General features: G+C 38.2%; 4 protein-coding genes across 6 annotated transcripts; 2 read left to right on the top strand and 2 right to left on the bottom strand.

Moving 5' to 3' along the window:
• Positions 1 to 3,790: 3,790 nt before the first annotated feature.
• imp3 (IMP U3 small nucleolar ribonucleoprotein 3) lies at positions 3,791 to 8,281 on the top strand. Its single transcript, XM_067605362.1, has 7 exons — positions 3,791 to 4,052; positions 5,322 to 5,429; positions 6,324 to 6,398; positions 6,506 to 6,585; positions 6,703 to 6,754; positions 7,196 to 7,268; positions 7,424 to 8,281. The coding sequence occupies exons 1-7, from the start codon at positions 3,916 to 3,918 to the stop codon at positions 7,448 to 7,450; spliced, it is 552 nt and encodes a 183-aa protein (XP_067461463.1). The 5' UTR covers positions 3,791 to 3,915; the 3' UTR covers positions 7,451 to 8,281.
• sec22ba (SEC22 homolog B, vesicle trafficking protein a) lies at positions 8,190 to 14,433 on the bottom strand. The gene is made up of 5 exons (XM_067605361.1): positions 14,257 to 14,433; positions 9,942 to 10,051; positions 9,316 to 9,476; positions 9,068 to 9,214; positions 8,190 to 8,810 (listed from the first exon to the last, which is right to left on the bottom strand). Exons 1-5 carry the CDS (start codon positions 14,329 to 14,331, stop codon positions 8,656 to 8,658), a joined length of 648 nt encoding a protein of 215 aa, XP_067461462.1. The 5' UTR covers positions 14,332 to 14,433; the 3' UTR covers positions 8,190 to 8,655.
• Positions 14,434 to 14,461: 28 nt separating this feature from the next.
• Positions 14,462 to 20,745, top strand: zgc:55943 (uncharacterized protein LOC406337 homolog). 3 transcript variants are annotated; one of them, XM_067605366.1, is made up of 7 exons: positions 14,462 to 14,553; positions 14,699 to 14,862; positions 15,820 to 15,961; positions 17,739 to 17,818; positions 18,135 to 18,205; positions 18,389 to 18,452; positions 19,732 to 20,745. In XM_067605366.1, exons 3-7 carry the CDS (start codon positions 15,871 to 15,873, stop codon positions 19,768 to 19,770), a joined length of 345 nt encoding a protein of 114 aa, XP_067461467.1. In that variant the 5' UTR covers positions 14,462 to 14,553; positions 14,699 to 14,862; positions 15,820 to 15,870; the 3' UTR covers positions 19,771 to 20,745. The 3 variants fall into 3 exon arrangements, with proteins under 3 accessions (XP_067461467.1, XP_067461468.1, XP_067461466.1); XM_067605367.1 differs by having other exon boundaries at positions 14,471 to 14,569; XM_067605365.1 differs by having other exon boundaries at positions 14,501 to 14,597.
• Positions 20,746 to 22,458: 1,713 nt separating this feature from the next.
• tsen15 (TSEN15 tRNA splicing endonuclease subunit) lies at positions 22,459 to 24,260 on the bottom strand. The gene is made up of 4 exons (XM_067605364.1): positions 24,052 to 24,260; positions 23,887 to 23,968; positions 22,965 to 23,100; positions 22,459 to 22,854 (listed from the first exon to the last, which is right to left on the bottom strand). Exons 1-4 carry the CDS (start codon positions 24,124 to 24,126, stop codon positions 22,683 to 22,685), a joined length of 465 nt encoding a protein of 154 aa, XP_067461465.1. The 5' UTR covers positions 24,127 to 24,260; the 3' UTR covers positions 22,459 to 22,682.
• Between the last annotated feature and the right edge of the window lie 111 nt (positions 24,261 to 24,371).

The raw sequence follows: 24,371 nt of genomic DNA, 5'->3' as shown, positions 1-24,371 counted from the left end.
CTCCAGATGTTTGGTGACACCTGCTGGAGAAATTAATTTTGCACTATTTCCGACACGTTGCAGTAATGTCAATGGACAGGCTAAATTAGAAATTAGAATTTAGACTCAGATATTTTCTGGATCTGGAGCTGCATCAAAATACACATAAAAAAGTTAAAACAAACAAACAACAAACAAACAAAGTTCACTGAAATCTGTGTTATAAAAGTGGTTTTAAGAATTGCTGCCAAAAAACAACAACCAAGAAAACAAACAGGAGAAACCAGGTTTTAAAACTATAAGATGCTAAACAACTGGAGGAGGGATGTTGTTCTTCAAGAGGGTTAGAGTTTCCTAAATCAACTTGATTTAATGAGTTTAATATTCAGTTTAAGTTCTGAAATTGTTCCACAGCTAAGAAATACGTTAACACTGAATCACAGCTAAAGTTTTATGTTGTGAAGACTTATTCACTTTTGTTGAAGCCTGAGGACTGGCTTGACTTATTGTTACTACTGAAAGGTTTACTTTAAATACTGAGAATTTATATTTCTTATGACAAAAAACTTTATTTATGTCAAAGAATATTAGTCCTTATAAGTTTAAACATCTTTGGTATCTTTTAGGGGAGCAAGGATGGAGGTAAAGCAATGTAGTCCCAGCATCTGTGCATCCTTCAGACCGCCACTAATCTTCTTGAGAAGAAACTCAATTTCCATTAAAAAAAAAGAGAGGCTTCCTCCAGGTGTGGAAGACAAGGTACAATTAAAGGCTCGGCTCGCTGACATGTGCTACTTCTCAGGTGACGACAGAGAACGGAAGAAGCCTCTAGTATGGAGGAGCAGCAGTTGGTGTTGAACATGGAGGAATGAGGCCATGAGGAGTCAGTGCTGCTGTTCAGAGTGAAGACACTTTAAACAGCCACATCCTTAATTCTTCTTGAGTTCTGAATATAGTTTCCTGCAGGCGGAAGAGTTAATAGAAACATTAATGTGCCCTCAAGCCTATGACTGATTAAACAAGTAAAGAAGTGATTAAAATAAACAATTAAAATAAAGTCAAATTTTACCCAACACTCATCATAATTAGGAAAATGGATTCAGAACCCTCGGATAGACACTGAGAAACAACCAAATATCTCATCCTGTTGTGTATCACGTTGACTCCTTCCTGTGCAAAGCCTTGTGGGAGGAAGAAGAGCTGTTTCTGGTTATGAAGTTTAGTCCTGTTTTCTGGATAATGTAGGTTCATGTTGATGGCTGTGTTCTTTTCCTCCACACAACACATAGAAGTACCTGTGAGAGGAAGAAGATGGTGTACATGGAACTTACAGGCAGCTTTAATTTATCAGCCTAGCCATGCTACAATTATACATCTGAAAGGTTGTATTACCATACCGAGTGTATTCTTGCTCCTCCACAAATGAGTTTGTACATTATTTACCCTTCAGAATTTTCTCTGTTTTCAGATTTTTACACAAGTCCTCAAACTAGATAAAGGGAACCCAATTAAACAAATGAGACAAAAACATTAAACTTATTCATTTATTTATTGAGGAAAATTATCCAATCTTACATATTTGTGTGAGGCAAAAGTATGTGAGCCCTTGCTTTCAGTAAGTGTTGTGACCCCCTTTAGCAGCAATAGATTCAACCAAACATTTCCTGTAACTGTTTATCAGCCCTGAACATCAGCTTGGAGGAAGTTTAGCCCATTCCTGATTACAGAATAGTTTCAACTCAGGAATGTTGGATGAGCTGCCTGCTTCAGGTCCTCCCACAGTATTTCTGTAGGTTTAAGGTCAGGACTTTGACTCAGCCATTCCAAAACATTATCTTTCCTCTGCTCTGACCATTCTTTGGTAGATCGAGTTGTGTGTTTAGGGTCATTGTCTTACTGCGTGAGAGGCCTCTAGTTTCCTAGACGTTACCTTAGGGTCCCTTGTGGCCTCCCAGACTATTACATGCCTGCTCTTGGTGTGATTTTTTTGGTCAACCGCTCCTTGGGAGGGTAACAATAGTATTGGATGTCTTCCATTTGTACATGATCTGCCTGACAGTCGACTGAGTCCAAACTGTTTAGAAATGGTTTTGTAACCCTTTCTAGCCTGGTCATACGTCACATACGTCAAGCTGGTCTTGAGAATGCCTGACCTTTGCAGTGAGAGCTATGACTGGCTCATGGTCAAAGTGTGAGGAACTAGAGTAGTTAAGGAGGGCGTCTTTTGTTTTTGCCAACAAGACCCTGAGTCGGTGTCACAGACACAGTCAACAGAGGTCAACGCAGAGGAGGAGGATGAGTGCTTGATACCTTCACAGATACCTTCACATATCTTCACAGGAAGTCACAGTGCAGGTGGAGAGAAACAAGATGTCAGTTAGGTTCCTCGTGGATAAGCTGGTTTCTCTGAAACATAAAAAAATAAAAAGGATCATTCATTTTTCAGTATTCAGATCCACCAGTCTTTATTTTTACTCTTTGTAGAAGAAAGAATCACATCAAAATCTGTTGAGGATTTTGTCCATTTCTGAAATGAAATTAGCTGTTTCTTTAACTTTTTTTCATTATTGCATCACTCACTGCACACACACACATACACACACACAGAAATCTCTCACTGATCGTACAGCTCTATTACATTTAACACATGAACAGTGGCCATTTTCAAGGCAGATTTTCAAATAAATGTTTAATATGAATGTGTTTCTAACAATTTGTAAATTATTATGAACAAACATTGATGACTTTACTGTATGTTACAGCATTCCACCAGCAGATGGAGTCCTGCATTATCCGAAAGGATACAAGTCAAACAGCAGAACTTGTCCCTGAAACATGAAGCAACATGCAGGATGCTGCATCACTGAGCCAGACTGGTTGTATGACACACTTCAACCATTTGAGGGCATCAGTGATGGTGAAACTGAACCTCAGGGAGTGTGAACAGGCTGCATAAAATTAGTATTAGGAAAGCAAAGCAGGGAGATATACTTTAGTGTTGCAATAGAATACAATGAGTTGAGGTCGTGGGTGAATGAGGAGGGAGAAAGTTAATACTTTCTCCAGTTTAGTCCTTACAACTGTGCAAACCTTGTCCAGCTGGTTTTGTTCAAGAATTATTTTTCAGTTTTGCTTTTCCTGTAGATATATACATATATGTGTGTGTGTGTGTGTGTGTGTGTGTGTGTGTGTGTGTGTGTGTGTGTGTGTGTGTATGTATATATATGTATAGCCTGACATTACAGTATTTGTTTTTGCTATTTCTTATGTTATTTCTTACTGTACGTCTATTGATATTTCTCATCATAATTCAGAACCATGATGCATCCAAAACATATTAAGGTGGTGAAAAATAGGGCGAAAAAACCATGTGAAATATGCTGGCACAGGAGGACCTTGACGCACATCAACAAACATACTGTTGCAGATACAGAAAAGTGTTTTTCATAGTGTAGAATATTGATGTAAAATTGTGATATAGTGTCTTAGAAAATAAACTATTTCTTTTAATTCTATGGGCATTTTAATAATTATTATTCCTGCACTGAATAACAACATGAATGCCGTAAAATACTTCCTGTCTGGCACAATATCGTGATAATATGCCTGCAAATATCAATTGTACTCGTCTGAGAAATTGTACTATACCTGTATTCTTTAACTATTTTGATAATATATTTTTATTTGGCTAATTAATGATTAATTACAGCATTTTTCCAGTTTTCCAGTTTCCATTTATTTACTCAAACCTGCTCTCTTTAGAAACAGTGAGTCATATATAGTGTTGGAGTGCGATGGAGGCGCTGTGGTGAATTCTGATCTGTTATTCAGCAAGAAGAACACGTGTTTCCGGTGTTTCCCTCACACTGCATGTGTGATATCAAAGTGGAGTCAGTTTTGTAAATAAATTGAACTTAACCAGCGAAGGGTATAAAAATGGTTCGTAAATTAAAGCACCATGAGCAGAAGTTGTTGAAGAAGGTGGACTTCATCAACTGGGAGGTGGACAACAACCTACACGAGGTCAAAGTGCTGCGGAGGTTTCACATCGAGAAGAGGGAGGACTACACCAAGTGAGCATCTATGCTACTAATGTTGGCTGTTACTGTCTGTTTGTGCTTTAGCTGTGTTTTAGACACATAGAGTCAGATTGAAAAACACGTTGAAAGTGTCTGTGAGTTTAAAAAATGACGTTGAAACAGTGAAAATGAGCTTTATTGGCAGGAAACATATGTTTACATTGCCAAAGTAAGTGTGAAATGACAAAAAATATTCATACTACAAGTAAAAGATCTACTAGACCAGTGGTGCTGGACCCCTAAACTGACACAAATTATACCAGTTAGATCCCCATTTGAAAGGATTTTGTGTAGAGATGCACCGATGTTGATACTGATACTGATATTGGATATCAGCCCAATACTGACTCAGATAGCTAGTATCAGATACCATTATTTTAATATTTAATTACAGTTCAGTAAATTTATATCTATATATTTTGTTTTACAAAGTTAGGAAAGCAAGTCAAGCCTGATGTTTCCATACACATAAAAGAATGATGCCAGTCTCTTCAACACAGGGAGACATAAAGTTTATTGATTAAACACTAGTATCGGTACTCAGTATCAGCTGATACTCAAAGCCCAGGTATCGGGACTGATATGGGACGGGTGCCTCCATAATTTTGTCCCAGGGTTCCCCATCTGATAAATTTCTGCTTTTAGATGTTTTATTACAGAAAGTGTATGAAACTCACTAAAACAGTGAAACATTCTGTCATTGTGTTACTTATGGAAGGAATTATAGTGAAATAGATTATTCCCCTTTTTGCTGGGGACCACCTGGAACCCTCTCAAGGACCCCTGGGGGTCTCCACACTTCACTTTGAGAACCACTGTACTAGAATACAGAATGTGTCACATTGCCACATTATAGTCTAATGTATCAATAAGAGTAGGTAAAATTAGCTTAAAATTACAAACAGAAGAATTGTGTGTGTGTGTATATATATATATATATATATATATATATATATATATATATATGTAATATGAACATATACATATTGTGTTAGATAAATTAAATGTAGACATTACAGTTAAAAAAAAACCTCTCTGCTGATTCTTAGCTAGTTATTTATAAGCTGGATATTGGAGCCTAAAATGCCGTTGTATAGTACGAGCTATGAGTCATACCCAAAATATTGACTGATCATGGTGTGATATTTGCTTTTGTCAAGTTCTACTTATTTTAAAGAAGGTATAAAAGACCAGTGGATAGTATAGAGACAGATATTTGGATAGTGTTTGTGCCAATAGTGTTTTCTTTCTCCAATTTCCCAGATACAACAAGCTGAGTCGTAACATCAGAGATCTGGCCCAGAAAATCAGAGACCTGGACGAGAAAGACGGCTTCAGAGCTCAAAGTTCACACCAACTACTGGAAAAACTGTGAGTGTGACGGTGTGATCCTGTTTGGCAACATTCATGTTGTATTTGTTTACTTCTGTAGTATTGTAGTTTTTAACTGGTGGCCCTGGTTGATCTTGTTTTAAAATCACAACTCATTCTAAACAGTGTTTCAGGTCATTTAAAAATATGAAATAAAATGACACTTGGCTACAAAACAAACTTTAGAACGTATTTATTGACATCTATTTATTCATACATAATGCCTCTTTGACCCACTCCTTACAGATGGCATTGTAAATTAACTTCAGTGGTAAAGTTTGCAGCCTGGCTGAGAGCACTTAATTTTTCTTGTTTTTTGAAAGAGGAGCCCTAAGACTCTGTCATGAGGTGGCCTGTTCATGCTCAGTAGCATGCACGAGGCCAGATGGTCCCCCTTCAGCCTGTTTCTCAGGTCTGTCTACACCTACAAATAACAAGAATGAGTGTAGTGTGGGAAACTGAGAGAAACCAAACAATCTCTGATTTCAGATATTACTTATTAAATGTCGTACACTGTTCATAGTTGAGAAGTCTGTCTCACAGTTCACACTGGAGATAGGCACTGTGAAGGCAATGGCCGCCAGTTGGCTCAGGCAAGGATAGAGCTGTCCTCATTAAATCCGCAGAAGATGCTTTACTCACACTGTTGTTTATTTGGTTGTCATGACTTTACCGGTGATTGACATCCTGTCACTGTTGCAGTTGCTCATCCTTAAAGTGTAGAGAGAGCAGGCGACCATTTGTTTGAGTTCAGTGGAGCGGACAGCTCTCCAGAGTCCTGTAATTGTGACTTCATGACATTTCAGCAGCCGCAAAAATTTTATGTATATAATGGAAACACTGCTAAACCTCCATTTATATCACACTGATATTTTTATTGTTTCTTCACATTAGTTACAGCATTGGACTCGTCCCAACCAAACAGAATCTGTCCCTCACAGAGAAAGTCACAGCGTCTTCATTCTGCAGGTAATTTATCCCACAAACATGTCATACAACATGTGTGAACGTCATACACATTAACTCTTCATTAAGTCAGTGGATGCTCTCACACATCACCTGTGTGACTCCTGCAGGAGGAGGCTGCCCAGCATCATGCTGAACCTTCGTATGGCTCAGAACCTGAAGACAGCCATCACCTTCATCGAACAAGGACGTATCCTTCATTAATGCATTCATGTCTATGTTTGATTATGACCACAGACCTTCTTGTAATGTGTTTGTGTCTAAGGACACAGTTTGTTTTGCGGTAGTGTCCTTGACTTAGTCTCAGATGTGCGTGTGGGCCCTGAGATTGTCACAGATCCAGCATTTCTAGTCACAAGGTTTGTATCAAACATTTTATGTCTTTCATTTAAACCATTTCATGTGGATCAGGCCCAGTCACACACACACTGTAGGTTCTATGATACAGGATAATAAATTTACAGTAAATATTAGAGCTACAACCATTAGTCGATTAACTGATGCGTCGATTGACTGAAAATTAATCATAAACTATTTTGATAATTGATTACTCTTTTTAGTCATTTTTTAAGAGTCAACTCTCTGGTTCCAGCTTCTCAGATGTGAATATTTTCTGGTTTCTTTAGTCTTCTATAATAATAAACTGAGTATCTTTGTGTTGTGGACAAATCAAGACATTTGAGGGCGTGACCTTGGTTGGAAACCGTGATCAACATTTTATATATGAAACGACTGATAGAGAAAATAATCAACAGATTAATTAATAATGAAAATGCATATTAAATCTGTCCTTTTTTCAGAAATATGGAAGATTTTGTTACTTGGGTGGATTCCTCGAAGATCAAACAGCATGTCATGAATTATAACGATGAGGTGAGTGATATTTTAAGTTCTGTTTACATGTATTATCATACTGTTGTAAAAATGCAGTAATTGCAAATGACCATCTGGTATTTGAATCAACCCCATAAAACCTTGGTGTCATTGAGTTGAGCGTCTTTTTTTACTCTTTTGTGTCTCTTTTGCAGAGAGACGACTTTGATCTGGTGGCATAAATCTGTTTCCTGATGTCCATCCATCACTCTGGACGACAGGACAGGAACAAAGACTCTGATCTTTTTACTATAACATCAATATAAAGAAAAGGAAGGATTCTACAACCCAAGAGTCACCAGTTTGAATCTCCTACAAACTTGGAAATAGTTGCAAGAAAATAAATGTTCTCACCACCATCAAAAACTGAAGTTTCAGTGGAGTAAGGAGGGAAAGACTCTACGTCCAGATTCTCCATCAATCAGTTTCAATTGCAGCAAGTCAGCAGTTAAGATTTTTATTTGTTAAGTTTTAACAAATAACCCAATAGATAACCCTTCGCTGGCTAAGTTCAAGTCAAAATCAAAGCGCCTCTCTGATGCAAACAGAATGTGCAACTGGGATCTTAACTACTGACTACTGTTAATTCAATATAATAAAACAAAATCTAATGATACTGCAGCAAGTGTACAGTACTGGACAACAATGGCTGACAGAATAACTCAAACAGTGGTATCATCACCATCATCATTACACACATGGCTGAGCTGAACAGTGTTGTGTAGTTGTGACTGTTCTTTCTCAAGTAGCTCCATGTTGTTCACTCTGGATAACGTGTTTGTTGTATGAATATAACTGGCTTCCTTGGATTATTATGTGTGTGTATGTGAGACCAGAGAAGTGTTGGTATATGTAAAGAGAGAGACTGTCATCAGTGACATTAACATGTTATGTTTTGCATGCATACTTTTGTAAAATAGATGACAATTTGATAAATATTTAATCTTTTCAATAAGACTTTCTTACAATTCTGTAAACTTTGTGAACAATAAACATTTTTTTTACTCACAGTATTAAGACTTTCATCAGAACTTCTGCATATGTATATAAAGTTTCTCCTTAATGCTGAAACTCTGAAAGAAACCCCTGTTCCACTGTGTAAACATATTCATCTGTAAACCCTGCTCTTAATGTTCCAGTAAACAGAATTATTTGAGCTCATCATGAAGCATTTGCTTCCATAACAGACATCCCATTACAGACCTATGGCTCAGTTTATACTGAATATACGTAGCACGACTCTAAGCTGTATCTGTTAACTTCAACATGGACAGACTGTACACGACCCCTTTAAGGCACCGTGGTATATGATGAAAAAAGTAAATGCTTAGTTTTCAAAGAGAAACACCCCCCCCCCCCCCCCCCAAAGTCCTTGTGTCAGACTCCATCAGAGCCACCAGAAGCGCACATAGATGATGAGTGTGATGAAGAAGACTGCCACGGCAGCCACCTTGGCATATGTAGAGCGGGTGTTGAGGTACTTGGCATCGCTGCGGTATTTCTTCGACAGAGAGGACAGATTGCTGGCTTTGGTGTCTAAAGCTGAAGGGAAAAAGTACATTTAGTTTTTGAAAATGTGTGCTAACAACACTGACTAAAAATTTACAAGGGGGATAAAAGTAACAGGGACACCTTACAATACCATGCAATGCATAACATCACCACAAACTACCTCATAACCATAAGAAGAACAAAAACATAATAAACCAATTGTTGCATCAATATTACATTGGATATGTTAAGTTACCAGGTGCTCTTGCTGTTTTGTGCTGGTTTTTTCAAAACACGGCTGTACTCACCAGAAAGGGCTTCTCCTCGTTGCAGAACTTCCTCAATATTGGCCACCATGATTCTCTGGACGTCCTGCAGCTCCGTGTTAATACTCCCCAAGTTCCTCCTGGCCCTGCTATCGATGTACGACTTCTTTGTCTTCTGGATGTATGTGTCTAAAACAATGTATGTATATATGGACTTGATCAAGGTTTTCATTCTTTGTGTAGGGGGTTCATAATGTTTCTTGAATGTACTACAAGAAGCTCTGTCTTACCAAACTCGATGAAAGAGTATGGCCTTGTCACTGTAGGGACTCTCCTTCCATATTGCTCATAGAACTCGTTGTGGAGGTCTTCAAGGTACGCAAACGCCATCTTTTTGGGAAATGAAGCCTCACAGAGGGACAGGTAGCAAACACCCTGCGCTATTAAATAGCTAAAAACAAGAAACTGAAATTAAAATCAGTAAAATCACTGAGGTGCTTAGTAATGTGCAGCATGTATCAAACGTTGTGATATTTTCCCTTTAAGAAAACACTTTGAACTGGTGGGACGTTGCTCTTCACAAATAAACACAGACTCAACTTGTGCTCATCTCATACTCAAACACTTCAAGGTACAAGGATTGTCACAAATTTATCCTAATATCACCCACATGCTTCATCCTACAACCTAACCCACATGTTCCATTATTATCTTGCTTTTGGCAGAACTACTTCGATACTATCTCAAATATACTTTGGATAACTACAGATGTCTCTCCCCATATTGCCATATTTGAGTTTCCAGGAGACTGCAACCCATACACCTCCAACAAAAATATGAAACCAAAAAAACAACACTTTGGATCCACATACTGTAAATATTTCAGTAAACACTTTGTGTACTTGGGTTCACTTACTGAAAGTTCATTACTCCGGCCTCCAGGGTGCAACGGTCAGGACTCTGAGCATTCAGTTTCCGGCACAGCTGCTTGGCTTGGCTCTGGTACTGCTGGAGGTCTCTTCCTGACTGACAAAGATAAGCAATGACAGTTAATAAAATGACGTTATCAAGATTAATATCAAAATGACAAATAGTCAATCTGGACAATTCTTGTTGACAGTTTAATGTAAAATTCGTGCTTATGAAGCTGTAGTAGAGATTTGTATTTAGTTTCTCTGTTGTTTTGACACTTTTCTATTTCTTCCCACATTCCCACTGTGCATCCATCTCAAATTTAAGGGTTACTCACAGATCCACACAGTCAGGAGAATATTTGACTTAACTTGTCTCTGAATAATCCTCCTTTTACAAGAATGTGTTTCACTTAGTAAAATCCTTTTGTAGAACAAAATTATGTAATCCACAGGAAGGTAATCCAAAATAATCCAAATTAACAGCCAAAAAAACTGTATCGAGCCAAACTAACAGTAAGAAAACATCCTTCCACTAACTGCTGATTAATCAGCTGACTTCTAGATTACAGTAAAGTACGTAAAGTTTATTTCTAGCGTACATTTAAAACACAGCTAAAGCTGACCAAAGTGCTGTACAAAAGGACGTCGAAATGTCATGTAAAAAAACAAAGAGAAAAGTAAAAAGGGAAACATACCAACGACAACAATAAATAACAAGGGACAAATACAGATTTATAAACATGACAACAGATTGAAAGATTAGTGGGCCAAAAGGCCAGTGAATAAAAAGTGTCTTTAGCCTGGATTTAAAAACAGAGATGGAGGGAGCACATCTGATATTTAACAGCGACTGGATCCACTGTCATGGATCAGCAACTGCAAATGCTCTGTCATCCTTTAGATTTTGACTGTGGGACATAAAAGAGAGATTTGCCATCAGATCTAAGAGACCTACGAGCTGAGTGCCAGTGAAAAATGGGGCCTGACCATTAAGAGCCTTGAAAGCAATCAGCAAGTCTTAAATTGAATTCTAACATGAACATGGAGCCAGTGACGAGAGGCTGGGACTGAGGTGATGTGCTCACACTTTTTAATACCAGTCAGCATCCTTGCAGCTGCATTTTGGACCATTGATAGGTGAGTAAATGAAAACTGGGGAAGGCCTAAATATAAAGAATTGCAATAGTCCAATCATGATGTAATGAGGGCATGAATTACTTTTTCCATATCATGAAAAGACAGACTTGGTTTGAGTTTGGAAATGGTTCTTAACTGATAGTAACTTTTTTAACAACAGAATTGATTTGTTTGTCAAGACAGAGCTCAGAATAAAAGATAACGCTCACGTTTTTTTGCATGTGATATCTCATATGGGCGAGGTGGCCTACTTTACTGGTGAGATGGCTTCAGGACTTAGAGGAAACAAAGATAATCACTTCTGTTTTGTTACTGTTTACCTGAAAGTAAATGATTTGCTATCCAGCCTTTAAGGTCCTCAAAACAGACCAGGAGAGACTAGATTTTAGTGGGAGGTACAGCTGTGAATCATCAGCATAGAAGTGACAGGTGATATTTATAGGCTATTAATAATATTTCCAAGACACTAGGAGGTGCACTTTACCACTTAAGACCTGGTAATAGACCCACGGTTTACTAAACATCAGCAAATAACAGCAAAACATGTACAATTAGTCAGCAATTATCATATATCAACAATAATAAACTATGTTATGATGACTTTGGCTCTTACAGAAGCATTGCAAAGCCTAAAAACTTTACAAATAGTTGACATACTGTACAAACCACACATTACCCAACTATTTATTTGTATATATCGAGCTATAACTTTGAGTAGCTAACTCCTTTTTTTATTCCAACATTTTTTTATTCCAACAACCCTTTTCAGTACAAAATACAAACTGTGATACACAGCAGCGATGTTAGAAAAACTGGCTTTATTTAAACAAACAGTTGCTTCTGACCACATTCATTTTGCAAGTCAAACACAAACCATCACAGAAACCTACAGATATCTGGGAGTATTCCTCCATTGACATTTCACTTACTGAAACCACATTCATAATTTAATGACAAAGCTCAATCACAAATTGTATGTTTATAACAAGATCAGGCCGTAACTCACCCATACTGTCTCAGACACATGTCTACACACAATCAGTCTTTCAACAATATCCTACTGTCTCCCAGTTTGGTCCCTCACCACAAGGCAAACCATTGAACCAATAGCAAGATTATACAATAGAGCTTATAGAGTCCATGGCAACCTTCCCCCTTAGACTTACCACTGCACTGCACTTTCACAATCTAATGCCCTGACTTTTCAGAACAGAATAGTATAGCCATTAAATTTTACTTTCATATCCAGAATAATAACTCCCGTCCTACTTCCAAGACACAACACAAGACAGGAACGCATCACCAGATCAATTTCACATGCACTTATTCCAGTATCATATTACAAAAACAACTATGGGCAGAGATCATTTTTTCACACACACACACTAGAATGAGATCCCATATTACATTAGAGCAATAACCTCTATTACACACTTCAAACAGGCACATAAACACTATCTGATGGAAGGACACACTTGCAACCAGGGCCGAACAATTAATCGAAATATTATCAAAATCGCAATATGGCCAAGTGCAATATCTAAATTGCAGGAGCTGCAATTTTTTTACAAATGTAAAATGTGTCACAACATACCATTATAGATGAAGCACTGTGGTGCTACAAAGATGTCCCAGCCTACAAATCATATTCTCCAGATGCAAGGGTACATGCTTGTTTGGTACACACCCCAGCAAAAAAAATAATCACATCATTCTCATTTTCATATTTTTATCAGTGAAAATGAAATGCAAAAATGATCGTTCCCACTAAAATCGTGACTCATATCACAATATCTGTCAAAATAATCGCAGTATGATTGTTTTTGTACATCATTCATCTCTACTTGCAACCACTGATCCAACTCACATACATCATCTTTATTCCCTCCACTTAAGTCCTCTCCTCTGTAGTGTCTGTGTAGCTGTTTATGTTTTTTTTTGTTGTTTTGTTTCTGTCTCTATTGTGTGATGTGTTTCTGTCTTCTATTTGCTGTAGAACAGGAACCTGCTGTAAACCAGTTTAAATGTGACACATTTTAACATCTGTAATGTTACTTTTAATCAGTGGTGGAAGAAGTATTCAGAGCCTTTACTGAAGTAAAAGTACCCATACAGTAATGTAAAAATACTCCATTACAAGTAAAAGTCCTGCATGAAAGATTCTACTTAAGTAAAAGTACATAAGTATTAGCAGTAAAATGTGCTTAAAGTGTTAAAGTAAAAGTACTGGTTCTGCAATAACTGATATGTTATCATATATGACATCATTAGATTATTAATACTAAAGCATCAGTGTTAGAGCAGCATGTTACTGTTGTAGCTGCTGGAGGTGGAGCTAGTTTCAACTACTTTATGTACAGTTAGCTAGTTTAGTCCAGTGGTTCCCAACCTATGGGTTGGGCCCCTCCAAAGGGTCACCAGATAAATCTGAGGGGTCGTGAGATGATTAATGGGAGAGGAAAGAAGAAAAAAACAAAGTTCTGATACACAAATCTGTTTTCAGTTTTTGGAGTTTTTCTCTAATATTTGATTTTGGTGAAATATTGGATTATTTGAACATTTATTGAAATGAAACCATGTGAGAAGTTTAGAGGGAAAAATCACTATTTAATGGAGCTGTTAACAACTCATAGACATCTGAAATGTGACCCGACTACACACTGCTTTTTGTAAAACGTCAAAAGCCAAAAAGGTTGGAAACCACTGGTTTCATCTTTAACAATGTGTATTTTAAAAGCTTGTTATATTATCCATTGTGCCAAATCTTCAACTGAAAAGTAACTAAAGCTGTCAAATAAATGTAGTGGAGTAGGAAGTACAATATTTCCCTCTGAAATGTAGTGGAGGGGAAGTATAAAGTAGCATCAAACAGAAATACTCAAGTAAAGTACAAGTACCTCAGAATTCTACTTAAGTACAGAACTTATGTGAATGTACTTAGTTACTTTCCACCACTGCTTTTAATCTTTTCGTGTATAATAATAATAATAAATGAAATGCTTCATGGATCATGAAGTCATATGCCGAGTTCACTAGTGTAACACAAATAACAAACCTAATGTTTTATGAGTCCTATATGTTTGCGGATAAACTAGCTGTAATTAAACGTCACAATAATTGAATGGAGTTTGGCGTGACGTCGTTAATGATATGAAGGTAACCCAGCTTTCATTCATTTACCTGGTCATCCTCCTGTATGGAGGCCGCAAGCGGAAGTCCGTCCGCTACACGAGCGATCATCGTCAGTAAAATCATAGTGATCAGGTCAATATTCAGCGGCGGAGAAACTGAGCTTCAAACACTGGATGTTTTCCTGTCAACTTTGATGATGCAGAAGTAAATGAGCTGGACGGAAGTTCTCGGTGCGTCGGTGAATTAGTTCCGAGTGGCAACTGGTAAAAATGCAACTTCGTTCGCAGTGAATTTTCCGTCACATAAAAGGAGACGATGCCTCTGAAAAATCGTATGGAAAAAGAAGTGGGGATTTTTTTCTGTGTGTTTGTTTTGAACTGAAAATAAACGTAATTTCTGGACTTTTTTCAATTTTCGAAAAACGTATCCCTACTGCTTGACTCGCTTCTTTATTTTCTAATTAATCGGCGCAATTTGATCACTTTAACAGAGTCTGTGAGGCCATGAGATCCAGCTGGCAGACGGACTGACTGCATCACTGCTGATGCCTGTATGAGCTGAGAGGTGCAGATGCGGTCTGTCTGGGTGCTGTGTCTGGAGTAAAACCTCTCTGAACCGGAGGAAGGAGTCCTGAACCATGGATAAACCAGAAAGGTAATGTTGCCCCATGGCTGTAGCATTTATTCTGCAGTCTAGTATTTTTTTGGTGATATCGTCTCGGCGTTGCCCGCTGGCCGCGGAATGGCTGCTCTTTTCGCATCTTTTGTTATTATTTGTATAAGGCACCTTGATCATTACTCCCTCCCTCCGATGAAATGAGACGATGGGTGAAATTTTGCAGCTTTAGCGAGAATGCATTTTCCTAACGTCTCTCCTGTTTCTTATATGCTTGCATATAATTGCACGGAATATCTTAGTGATGCTGCGTTTATGGGCTGCAGAAACGTACAAATGAAAAGCTAGTGATGAGGAGGAGGAGCAGCTGACTCTGCAGCTGGACTCAGCTGAGCGATCAGTGCCTTTAGGATCAAACATATGGAGATCAATCAGCCTAATGCGAAACACTCGAGTCATTTTGGTCTAACATACTGTTGTGTTATCAGTGTTGCTGCGGGTCTTACAGGCCGATGTAACGGCGGGGATGGGAGCAACACAGTTTAATCCTCTGAGCGCCACAGAAAACCCCCATTCACTAATAAAACGACCCGGCGGCTTGGCACAGTGGCACCCTGACAGACTGAAAGGCCTCATTGTTGCGGTGCAGCTGGCACTGCCGCGCTCACGTTTCTGATTTTCGCAGACGTTTTTATTGTCTTTCCAAGAGTAGATTGTGTGTTTTAAATCGAGGGCGGGGTGCTTCACGACTAATTGATAATGAAGAATTAGTGGTTCTCAAGCTGGAGTCCAGGGGATTTCCTCCACTGTGTCCAGGGAGTCCCTTTCCAAATATCCTTTCCTTCAAGAGGCTGAGCCCCTCTGGAAATGATTATTAGAGGAACAGTCATGCTCTTCAGATGGTTTCCCTGATAAAGCCTTAATCACGAGGCTTGTCTGTGTACTGAGGCTTTTGTCACTGAGTCTCATACACCTGCCCTCTGCTCCCATCATCAGGTGCGCATGTAATGCTCAGGGGTGAGGAGGAGAGCAGCTGAGGAGGAGGAGATGGGCTGCACCTCTGCCAAGCAGGTGTCTGCTGTGCCCAACAGTGAGGAGGGCCAGAGCAAAGCCTACAGCAACGGGGACCTCCTCTCTGGTCAGTCTGTTCACACACACTGATTAGTATTAATCTGTTTCTCGTGCATCTCTTTGCTCAGGTGGAAATGTAGCTACTTTTCTATTATCTTTGCTTCAAATGTAGGGTTAAACTAGCCTTTTAATGTATTAGATACTGACAATCAGCCATATATAGCTATATACATATAACCTTAATTTGTTAAAGAGGTTTGAAATTTGTCATCAGTAATGAAAAGTGCTGGGATGAACCTTTGAAGACTTGAGCCTTGAAGCTCTCTGATCCTGGTGGAGCTCTTAATTAGTGCTTTATTAACGGCAGGTGTGCATGAAAGGTCAAACAGTTACAGCTGTGAGCTATCACCATTTGTCTCGGGCTGCAACTAACAATTACTTTGGTAACAGTTTATTTTAAATGCCTCTATTTAGCATTTATAAGTAATATGCAGACATTTAATAAATGGTTTATAACACACTGCAGATATAAGTTAATGTATTTGTCAACAACTGTAACTCCTCCTGCAGGCACCCTTAAGTGAAGGCTGCTGTAAAAACAGATAATGAATGACAATAAAACATAGTTGTAATATATGTTACATATATAAAATATATTAAGTTATTCATCTGCTTATAACTACATTATAGTATGTCATAAACCATTTATTAAACACTCCTATGCTAAATAGGGGGGTTTAAAGTAAGGTTTTACCATTATGTTCAATGTCATTATTATTTTGCAGATAATTTTAGTTATTAATTGATTAATGATTTGGTCTATTAAATGAGCCCAGGGTGGCATCTTCACATTTCTTGTTTTATCTAACCAACAGTCCAAAACCTAAAGTGATTGAACATAAAATAATATTATAATACAATAATATAAAACAGAGAAAAGCAACAAATTCTCACCCTTGAGAAGATGAAACCAGTAAATGTTTGATTTTTTTTCATTGCTTGAAATGTGACTCAAAATTGTTGCTAATTAATTTTCTGTCTGTTATTGTGTGTTTGTCTAATCGATCAGTCGATTTATTGACCACAATCAGTTCAGCTGTTCATGCAAATATTTTCATATTTAAATATAGTATGTAAACAAAAAAGCACAACTCTTCTATGAGCGAGCATGAGTCACTGCTGAGACATTGACACATATTTTCAAGCAATTTTGAAATATAAAAATAATGTGTTTTGTTTTAAAGTTTTTCATAAAGCTCTCAGATGCTGATAGAACTTTAATTAGTGTTTTTATTAAAGGCAGCTGTGTATGAAAGGTCAAACTATTATATCTTTAGAGGATGTCACCATCTGTAAGACCAATATTGTTTATTACAACACTAATCTTATATCTATTATATGAGATATTATAGGTATACACCACACAGTATTATCTGATTTGTTACAATTGTGACCAATAGACCATCATTGCTATGCTTCATATCTGTATTTTTAATTTCATCCTTTATAAATGCGTTGGAGTGAGTTAGAGGAGGGGGTCTGTGCATGTGTAAGAGAAAAGATGGAGAGGCAGAGAGGAGAGGAGAATCAGGCTGACAGCTCATGTGTTTTGCCGCTTGCCAACCATTGTTAAGAGAGGATCTAGTCTGGAGCGTGAGAATTCAAGCACATAATTACTTTGCCAAGTACTGAACTGTGAGAACTATTAACCCGGAGGATTGTGCCGATCAGAGCGGCTGTGAGTGGGTCATCCTCTGTGTGCTTGCCACCGGGGCTCTGCTGTTGAGTATTAATAAGGGGAGATGTGCTCCTTTCTGCCTCTCTGTCTCCCCACTCTGTCACAGATGAGTACAAGATGAAAGGAGTGGAGAAAGTCAAGTACATCAGCGGAGATGAGGGAGGAGTGGACGGCCAGGACAGCACCGTGCGTGATCTTATTCACTATATTCTACTTTTTTTGTCTCTAATGGAACAGTTTACTGAATGTTATTTCTATGTATTTGTCTGTTTGTAGCAAATTTTGTAAACAAAATAAGTCATGACAAGCATAATAAATTAATATAGACAGCTATGCTCAATATATCATGGGTTTAAAATGATAAGACACCACCAGCACCTCTTATTTACTTGTGTATCTCATGCTGTGTTTTCCATTCTGCTGTATAATGGAACATAAGCAAACTATTTGATCAGATGGTTGATTGTGTATATATTTGTATGTTTGGTTGGATGTCCCACAGGAGAAAAGTGCTCTACTTGGTAAAGGTCAACACATGGATGAAACAGGATCAAACGGAAACGGAAAGATACTGTAAGTGTCTCTTTTTGCTATTACGAACATGTTTGTTTTATTTGTCATGTATCAGTAGTCTGTTCTTTTCGGTCTTCATTGAAACTCTTTGTCATGTCCCCAGCTGGACCCTCGCAACATCATAAATGATTCATTTTCTTTTGTACTGTAGAGCTCTAACCTGATGTACTGTTCTGTTTTCAGGAGCATCCACTCGTCAGAGAGTCAGCAAGAATTCTTCAGGATGTTGGATGAGAAGATTGAAAAGGTAGAGAGTGACAGCCCTTCAACGGGGACATCACATTTTGTGTTTTTTTTGTAAAAAGCCCACACTAAATGACATAATGGAAGTTAATCCTATCACTGCAGCAAATCTGCAGCAAGTGGGGACACAGCAGATGACATCAAAATACCATAAAAACAGCCTCAATCTGTCACGTCCAGTGCATTTCACCAGTGTGGTTATTTGATGAAAACATGTTTCAGTAGTGGTGCAGTGTGACTAGATCTAGTCAAAGAAAACATTTTTAAAAATTAAATCAAATTTAAAATTAGCTGAACACTTTCAACATATCTTGTAGCTGCATCGCAATCTAGTCTTTTGAGGCTACTGAAGGTGAAAAACAAAGATCGGTAAGGATCGGTATCCAGGCGGATCAGAGCATATTTACAGGATCAGTATTAGCAAAAATAGAGCAGATCAAATGCCAGTTCTTTCATCTACTGTGTTTTGTCCTCCTCAGCCTGCTTGTGCGACAGTGCTGCTCTCCCTTACAACAGTTCACTGTGCAGCGTTTCATTCTTGTGTGCAAGTGATTGTTGTTTATCCTTGTTTAGCCTTAATTGACAACCCCTTTAAATTTGATAATTGGCTGCTTTTCTCTGTTTTATGTCTTTGTAAATTGAATAACTTTTGGGTTTTGGCCTGTTGTTGCGATTTGAAAATTTAAGCTAAAGAGTTCACTTTAGTCTCTGGGAAATTGTGACATTTTCACTATACATTCCCTGAGCACTTAATTATTATTATGATCATTATTATTATTATTATTATTATTATTATTATTATTATACACCTATACAATCTAATGCAATGCAATACAACAGCTCTCTACTTTTACGAAGCTTATACATTTTCAGTTTTTGTTGACATTGTCAGAAAGATGATAATTCTACATTATGTTTATTATTGATGTCATAGTGGGTGGTGACCTGGAGTGCATTATATTGAAGTGTTTCTAATATTTTGCCCCCCTCATGTATGTTAATGAGGCAAAAACAAACAAAATTAGTTACTGAAGGTTTTGTTTTACACATTTAAAATGTATTTCTTATGTAAAGCATAACTAGGAACACAGATAATTGGGCTGCACATTAATTTGATCATTTTACTTGTCAGAAAAATACTTACATAATTTTATTGATTTCAAAAATATCATCTATCCCTATTATCCAGTGAGTTAATCTAGGTTAACTAGGAAAAAATGCACCGTCAACTAATAGTAAACATAAATGTAACGCACATTAACATGTCACTGTTTTGTACACAGGGCCGAGACTACTGCTCAGAGGAGGAAGATCTGACATAGCACTGTGGTCGTATATCCATCAGTCCCAGTATGAGAGGAACTGTCACTGCAGTGTTATGGATGGACTGTACCATGTTATACCATATCTAAAGGGGACCCTGTCTTGTTTTTGACCGTCCCGTGTATGAAACACACCCGACAAGAATGGATTACCAACTTGAATCAAGCACCTTTTTGCCCTCCTGCCCACAACTCAATTCCTGCTTGTCTGATCAACCCCTGAGGAACGATGACAACCAAAATCAATGATGGTTCAGTTTTCATGGTTCTCCAGGGGGAGAGAACAATATTTAGGTTTACATACCTGATGAAGCCATTACACGATGACAGAGATTTTGAGGAACTTTTCTTTCCCTGCTTGGATAACTCCTGAAAGGTCAATATATACACAGCTGTCACTGAGACTTCCTGTAGACATTTGAAACACTCAGGCTGTTGCAAATGTACATTTCCAGCAGCGGAAGCGACCAGTGCTCTTGTGGACACTGACTCATAGTGAAAATAATCTCTCTATCTGCATCATTTTGAATATTTCGTCCTTGAATGCCTCCCTGAAAAGTCAACAGGTTGGAAACTTCCTGCATTCCAAGACACAGTATGAACCTCTTTTCTACAATATGTTGGCCAGTACGGTGTGTTCGTCTGTCCATGTCTGTTTCTGTTATGATGTAGAGTATTTATGTTAAATAAGGCTCAGGGTTGAAGTGTTGTAATCTTTGTCTCATGTAGTCAAGTCTTTCCTCTCATTAAGACACTATTGCACCATTATAAAGTCACATACACACACTCACACAGCAGGGTCACTGAAGCCCCCTGCAGTATCTGTTCCTTGTTAACCCCACAGGGGAGACACTGCAAAGTCACATTATTAGTCTGATTCAGTATTTCGCTCACCAGTGTTATGTTTTGTCGTGTTCAGTTTCTATGTTGAATTTTTGTTTTTCTAGAAAAATAAAAAGTGTTTTCGGTAATTTATCCCCACAGCTGGCAGTAGTGTGTTGGTTTAAATAAAGCTGGCAGTCAACAAAACAACCTGCCAGATGAATCATTTTGTCAACAATATACTTGTTGTAGTTCGACCAGTTGAGGTATTGTTGAAGATAAATACCACATTACTGTGTTAAGAAACGGTCATAGTCTAAACATGGTGCAACATATAATACAAACATACATCCCCACAATGCACTGGACAAAACACTGAAGTGTTGCATGTGTGGGTGATAAGATGATTAGTGGACAGCTTTAAATGCAGTTTGGATTAGAGCTGCAACAATTAGTCGATTAATCGATTAGTTGCCCTACTATTAAATGAATCGCCAGCTATTTTAATAATCGATTCATCATTTTGAGTAATTTCTTAAAAAGAACATTTCCAAATTTTCAAATGTGAATATTTTTTGGTTTCTTTAATCTTCTGTGACAGTAAACTGAGTTTTGGACTGTTGGTCAGGACAAAACTAAACATTTGAAAATGTCACCTTGGTCTTTGGGAAACAGTGATCAACATTTTTTAACATTTTATTAACGTAACTTTCCAATTGTTACGTTAAATGTCCCGCTCAATACGTAGCTAACTGGTCACATAGCATCCCAGCCGAACCAGGACTTTATTAAAATAAATAAATATTGATGGTCTAATGAAGTTTTGTGTACAAGCTAAACCAAAAATTAAACAAACTCAAAACCCAGCTAGTAGCTACTACTAGCTTAGCCAATAGCAACACAAAGTTAGCTAACTTAACACATACATATGATCACACAAATTCATTAAATGTACCTTGTTGCCACTTTTGACCGAAGATAAACTCAAACTATTCTCTCCCTGTTCAACCTTGTAAAGCTATTGCTAATCTCTGTGAGTTACCGCACTGTTTACTTTTCAGGAGTCCTGTGCTGCCTTTACCTTTTGAACCTGTTAAGAAATAAAGAAATAAAAGGCAATTCACAAAATATGATTAAGAACACAAAATTTACCTTTATTTGGCAAAATAACTCAGTAATTTACATCAAAATGTTTGTGTTATGGGTTTATGATAAAAACAAATATCCGCTTACAATTAATATATATTTTTTAATCATTAACAATCATTATCTGTATCAGCCTAAAACATCCAGTATCAGACAGGCTCTACATGTAATGTTAATGTTTTGTGGAAGTAATCAGGTCCTATTTGAAGGTTACTGGGGAGTCATGTGACCACATTTGGTGAAGGGTGGAGTGAACACATCCCTAATTATATTGAAGGAGCAGCTAGTCAACATTGTAGTGTGGATACAGTACAACAAATCTCCTAAACACAGGAGTTTTGGCAGCACATGTTCTGTCAAAGTTACCAAATGGTTTCTCTGAAAATGAACTAAATTAATGTTTCCCTGCCTGTGGTCAGGACCTTCTAAAGGGGCTGCAAAAAAAAAAAACAGCATTTATACACAAAATGATGTTGATTTCCATAACTCTCTATAATCTAGACTTTTTCTTGTGAATTATTGGATCATTTGACCTCCTCACCTAATATAAAAATAGTCTTTTATAAATAACTCCTTGTTTGGTCTGCTAACCATAGACAAATACAACCAGTGATGATGGGTCACAGGTAGACAATGCTTCATTTTAAGTGGTCACAAGCCAGAGAGGTTTGAAACCAGTCAGCTACACCTCACTGGTTGGATGTAGCCTGTTGTTTCTGACTGAGAGGGAATCACAGGCAGGCTGGGCCTCACAACCACATACAGGATCCCAGAAGGGCACCGTGGATAGGTCCGTTTGCACCTGCTGCCATGTCATCAGCACACCTCTTATTTTAGCAGCAGCTTGCACAGAGTGAAAGACAGACAGACTGGCTAGCAGCTCATCCTTTTCTTCCCCTCGATAGTTCACCAACTGCACCGAGGTTCCTTCTTCTGCCAGACGCTCAGTGCTGCTGTCGTCTCTTCCTGTGCTGCCGGCGTCCCAAATCTTGGAAGGGACCTGCAGGTGGGTCCGGTGTCACCAACCCATCAGTCATCCTCTGGTAGACCAGAGTGGAGTCTGACGCCACCGCGCACAACAGCATAGGACATCCTCTGTCTAGCACATGTCGTATACTGCACAGCAGAGAGGAGGGCAACAGCGGTAAGATGGAGATATGCAGGAAAATTACCTGTGATGGTGAAAAAAATAGGTAAGTGTGTGAGTCGGTCCTGTGTCTTATCACCTTCTGTGGCTCAGAGATTGGTGAGCAGGCAGTGGGAGAACTGTGTGGACGGGCGATCCTTCCTTCTCCCTCCCCTCCAGCAAAACAACCTCAAGTTCAGAACTCTTGACACAAGAGACATCTTTCCACCGTCGCACTGCGGAGAACAAGAAACACAGTGTAAGTGTGTCAGTGGCAGTCAGTCTACAGCAGCGTAGATCTACTTTAAAGTTGTAGTGGATCCTCCAAAGATTATAGCAGGAATGTGATACTTTGTTTATAAGGTGGACTTTTTTCTGATTGGCTTATTATTGCACAATTCTCCCCGGTGCTTGACACAAATCAAGGGATTACTGGTAAGTACAGTATGTAATTTATGTTATTGATAAGTCAAAATTTTAAATACTTCTTAGTTGGATTTTAAAGGGTTAAATACCATCTGTGATAATCTGTCAAAAAAATCAAATTTTACATTTGTGTATTTATAAAAAGGTATCAATGTTGTTATCTCTTGGATTTTCATAATGTGACTAAAGAACTTCAGTTTTTTTTATACATTTTGTCACTTGTACTGACTCGTCGTGTGAATTTGAAGGAGTAGATGAGATGTCACTTTTATGTCTCAAACAGCAGATTTCATCACTTTTTGAATTTTCTGGGCATGAAGGAGTTTTAATGACCAAAGGAGGAATTTAATTACACACAATTTACACATGTTGGACTTTAAAGGCTGGTTTGTATCACTTTTTATCCACATGATCATATAAAATAAATGGATTTACTAAAGCAGCATTTCTCCACAGAATTTATTAAGAGCAGTGAAGGCTTCAAAGTAGCATTTGAATCGTTATGCTGGGATATATCATTTTAAAGAAAATACAACTTTTGAGTTGAACGAATGAATGGAAAATTAATGTGAATAACATGATCTTGTCAAACTCACCCTCAGTCAGATCCATGTACACAAGGAAAGCTGCATGGACTTGAGCACTGTCCCCAACCTCCAGATTCTTCATTTGCTGATACTAAAACAAAAGAAAAACACTAGTTACAGTTTGATGCATCAGCAGACCTCAAGACTGCATAACCGAGCTCCTCTATCACTGACCGCCGGATGCTGCAGGATCCAGTTTGGAGGTGCAGGTTTCTCTGACAGATCCGCTCTGTCCGACGCTTCATACATTTCAATTATTCAACGTGTCAGCAGGATAAATACAGACTCATTCAGCACAGTCTCGACTCAGGACATCCTGCTGCTGTCACGGCATGCGAGAGCTGTGTTTTCAGGTTTGCCGGCGTGCTACAGTGTAAATTGTCCGGGTGGAAAATTGGTAGTGGTTCTTGTGTTCCGTGAAGCCTGTCAGGCAGGCCCATGAGACGCCTTAAAGACTGCACTCAGGGGGTAAAGCCCAAAATCCACACAATTAA

This window comes from Thunnus thynnus, chromosome 12, assembly GCF_963924715.1.
Source record: "Thunnus thynnus chromosome 12, fThuThy2.1, whole genome shotgun sequence".
In the NCBI taxonomy this organism is placed as follows: domain Eukaryota; kingdom Metazoa; phylum Chordata; class Actinopteri; order Scombriformes; family Scombridae; genus Thunnus; species Thunnus thynnus.
This window is presented reverse-complemented; position numbering and strand designations above follow the sequence as displayed.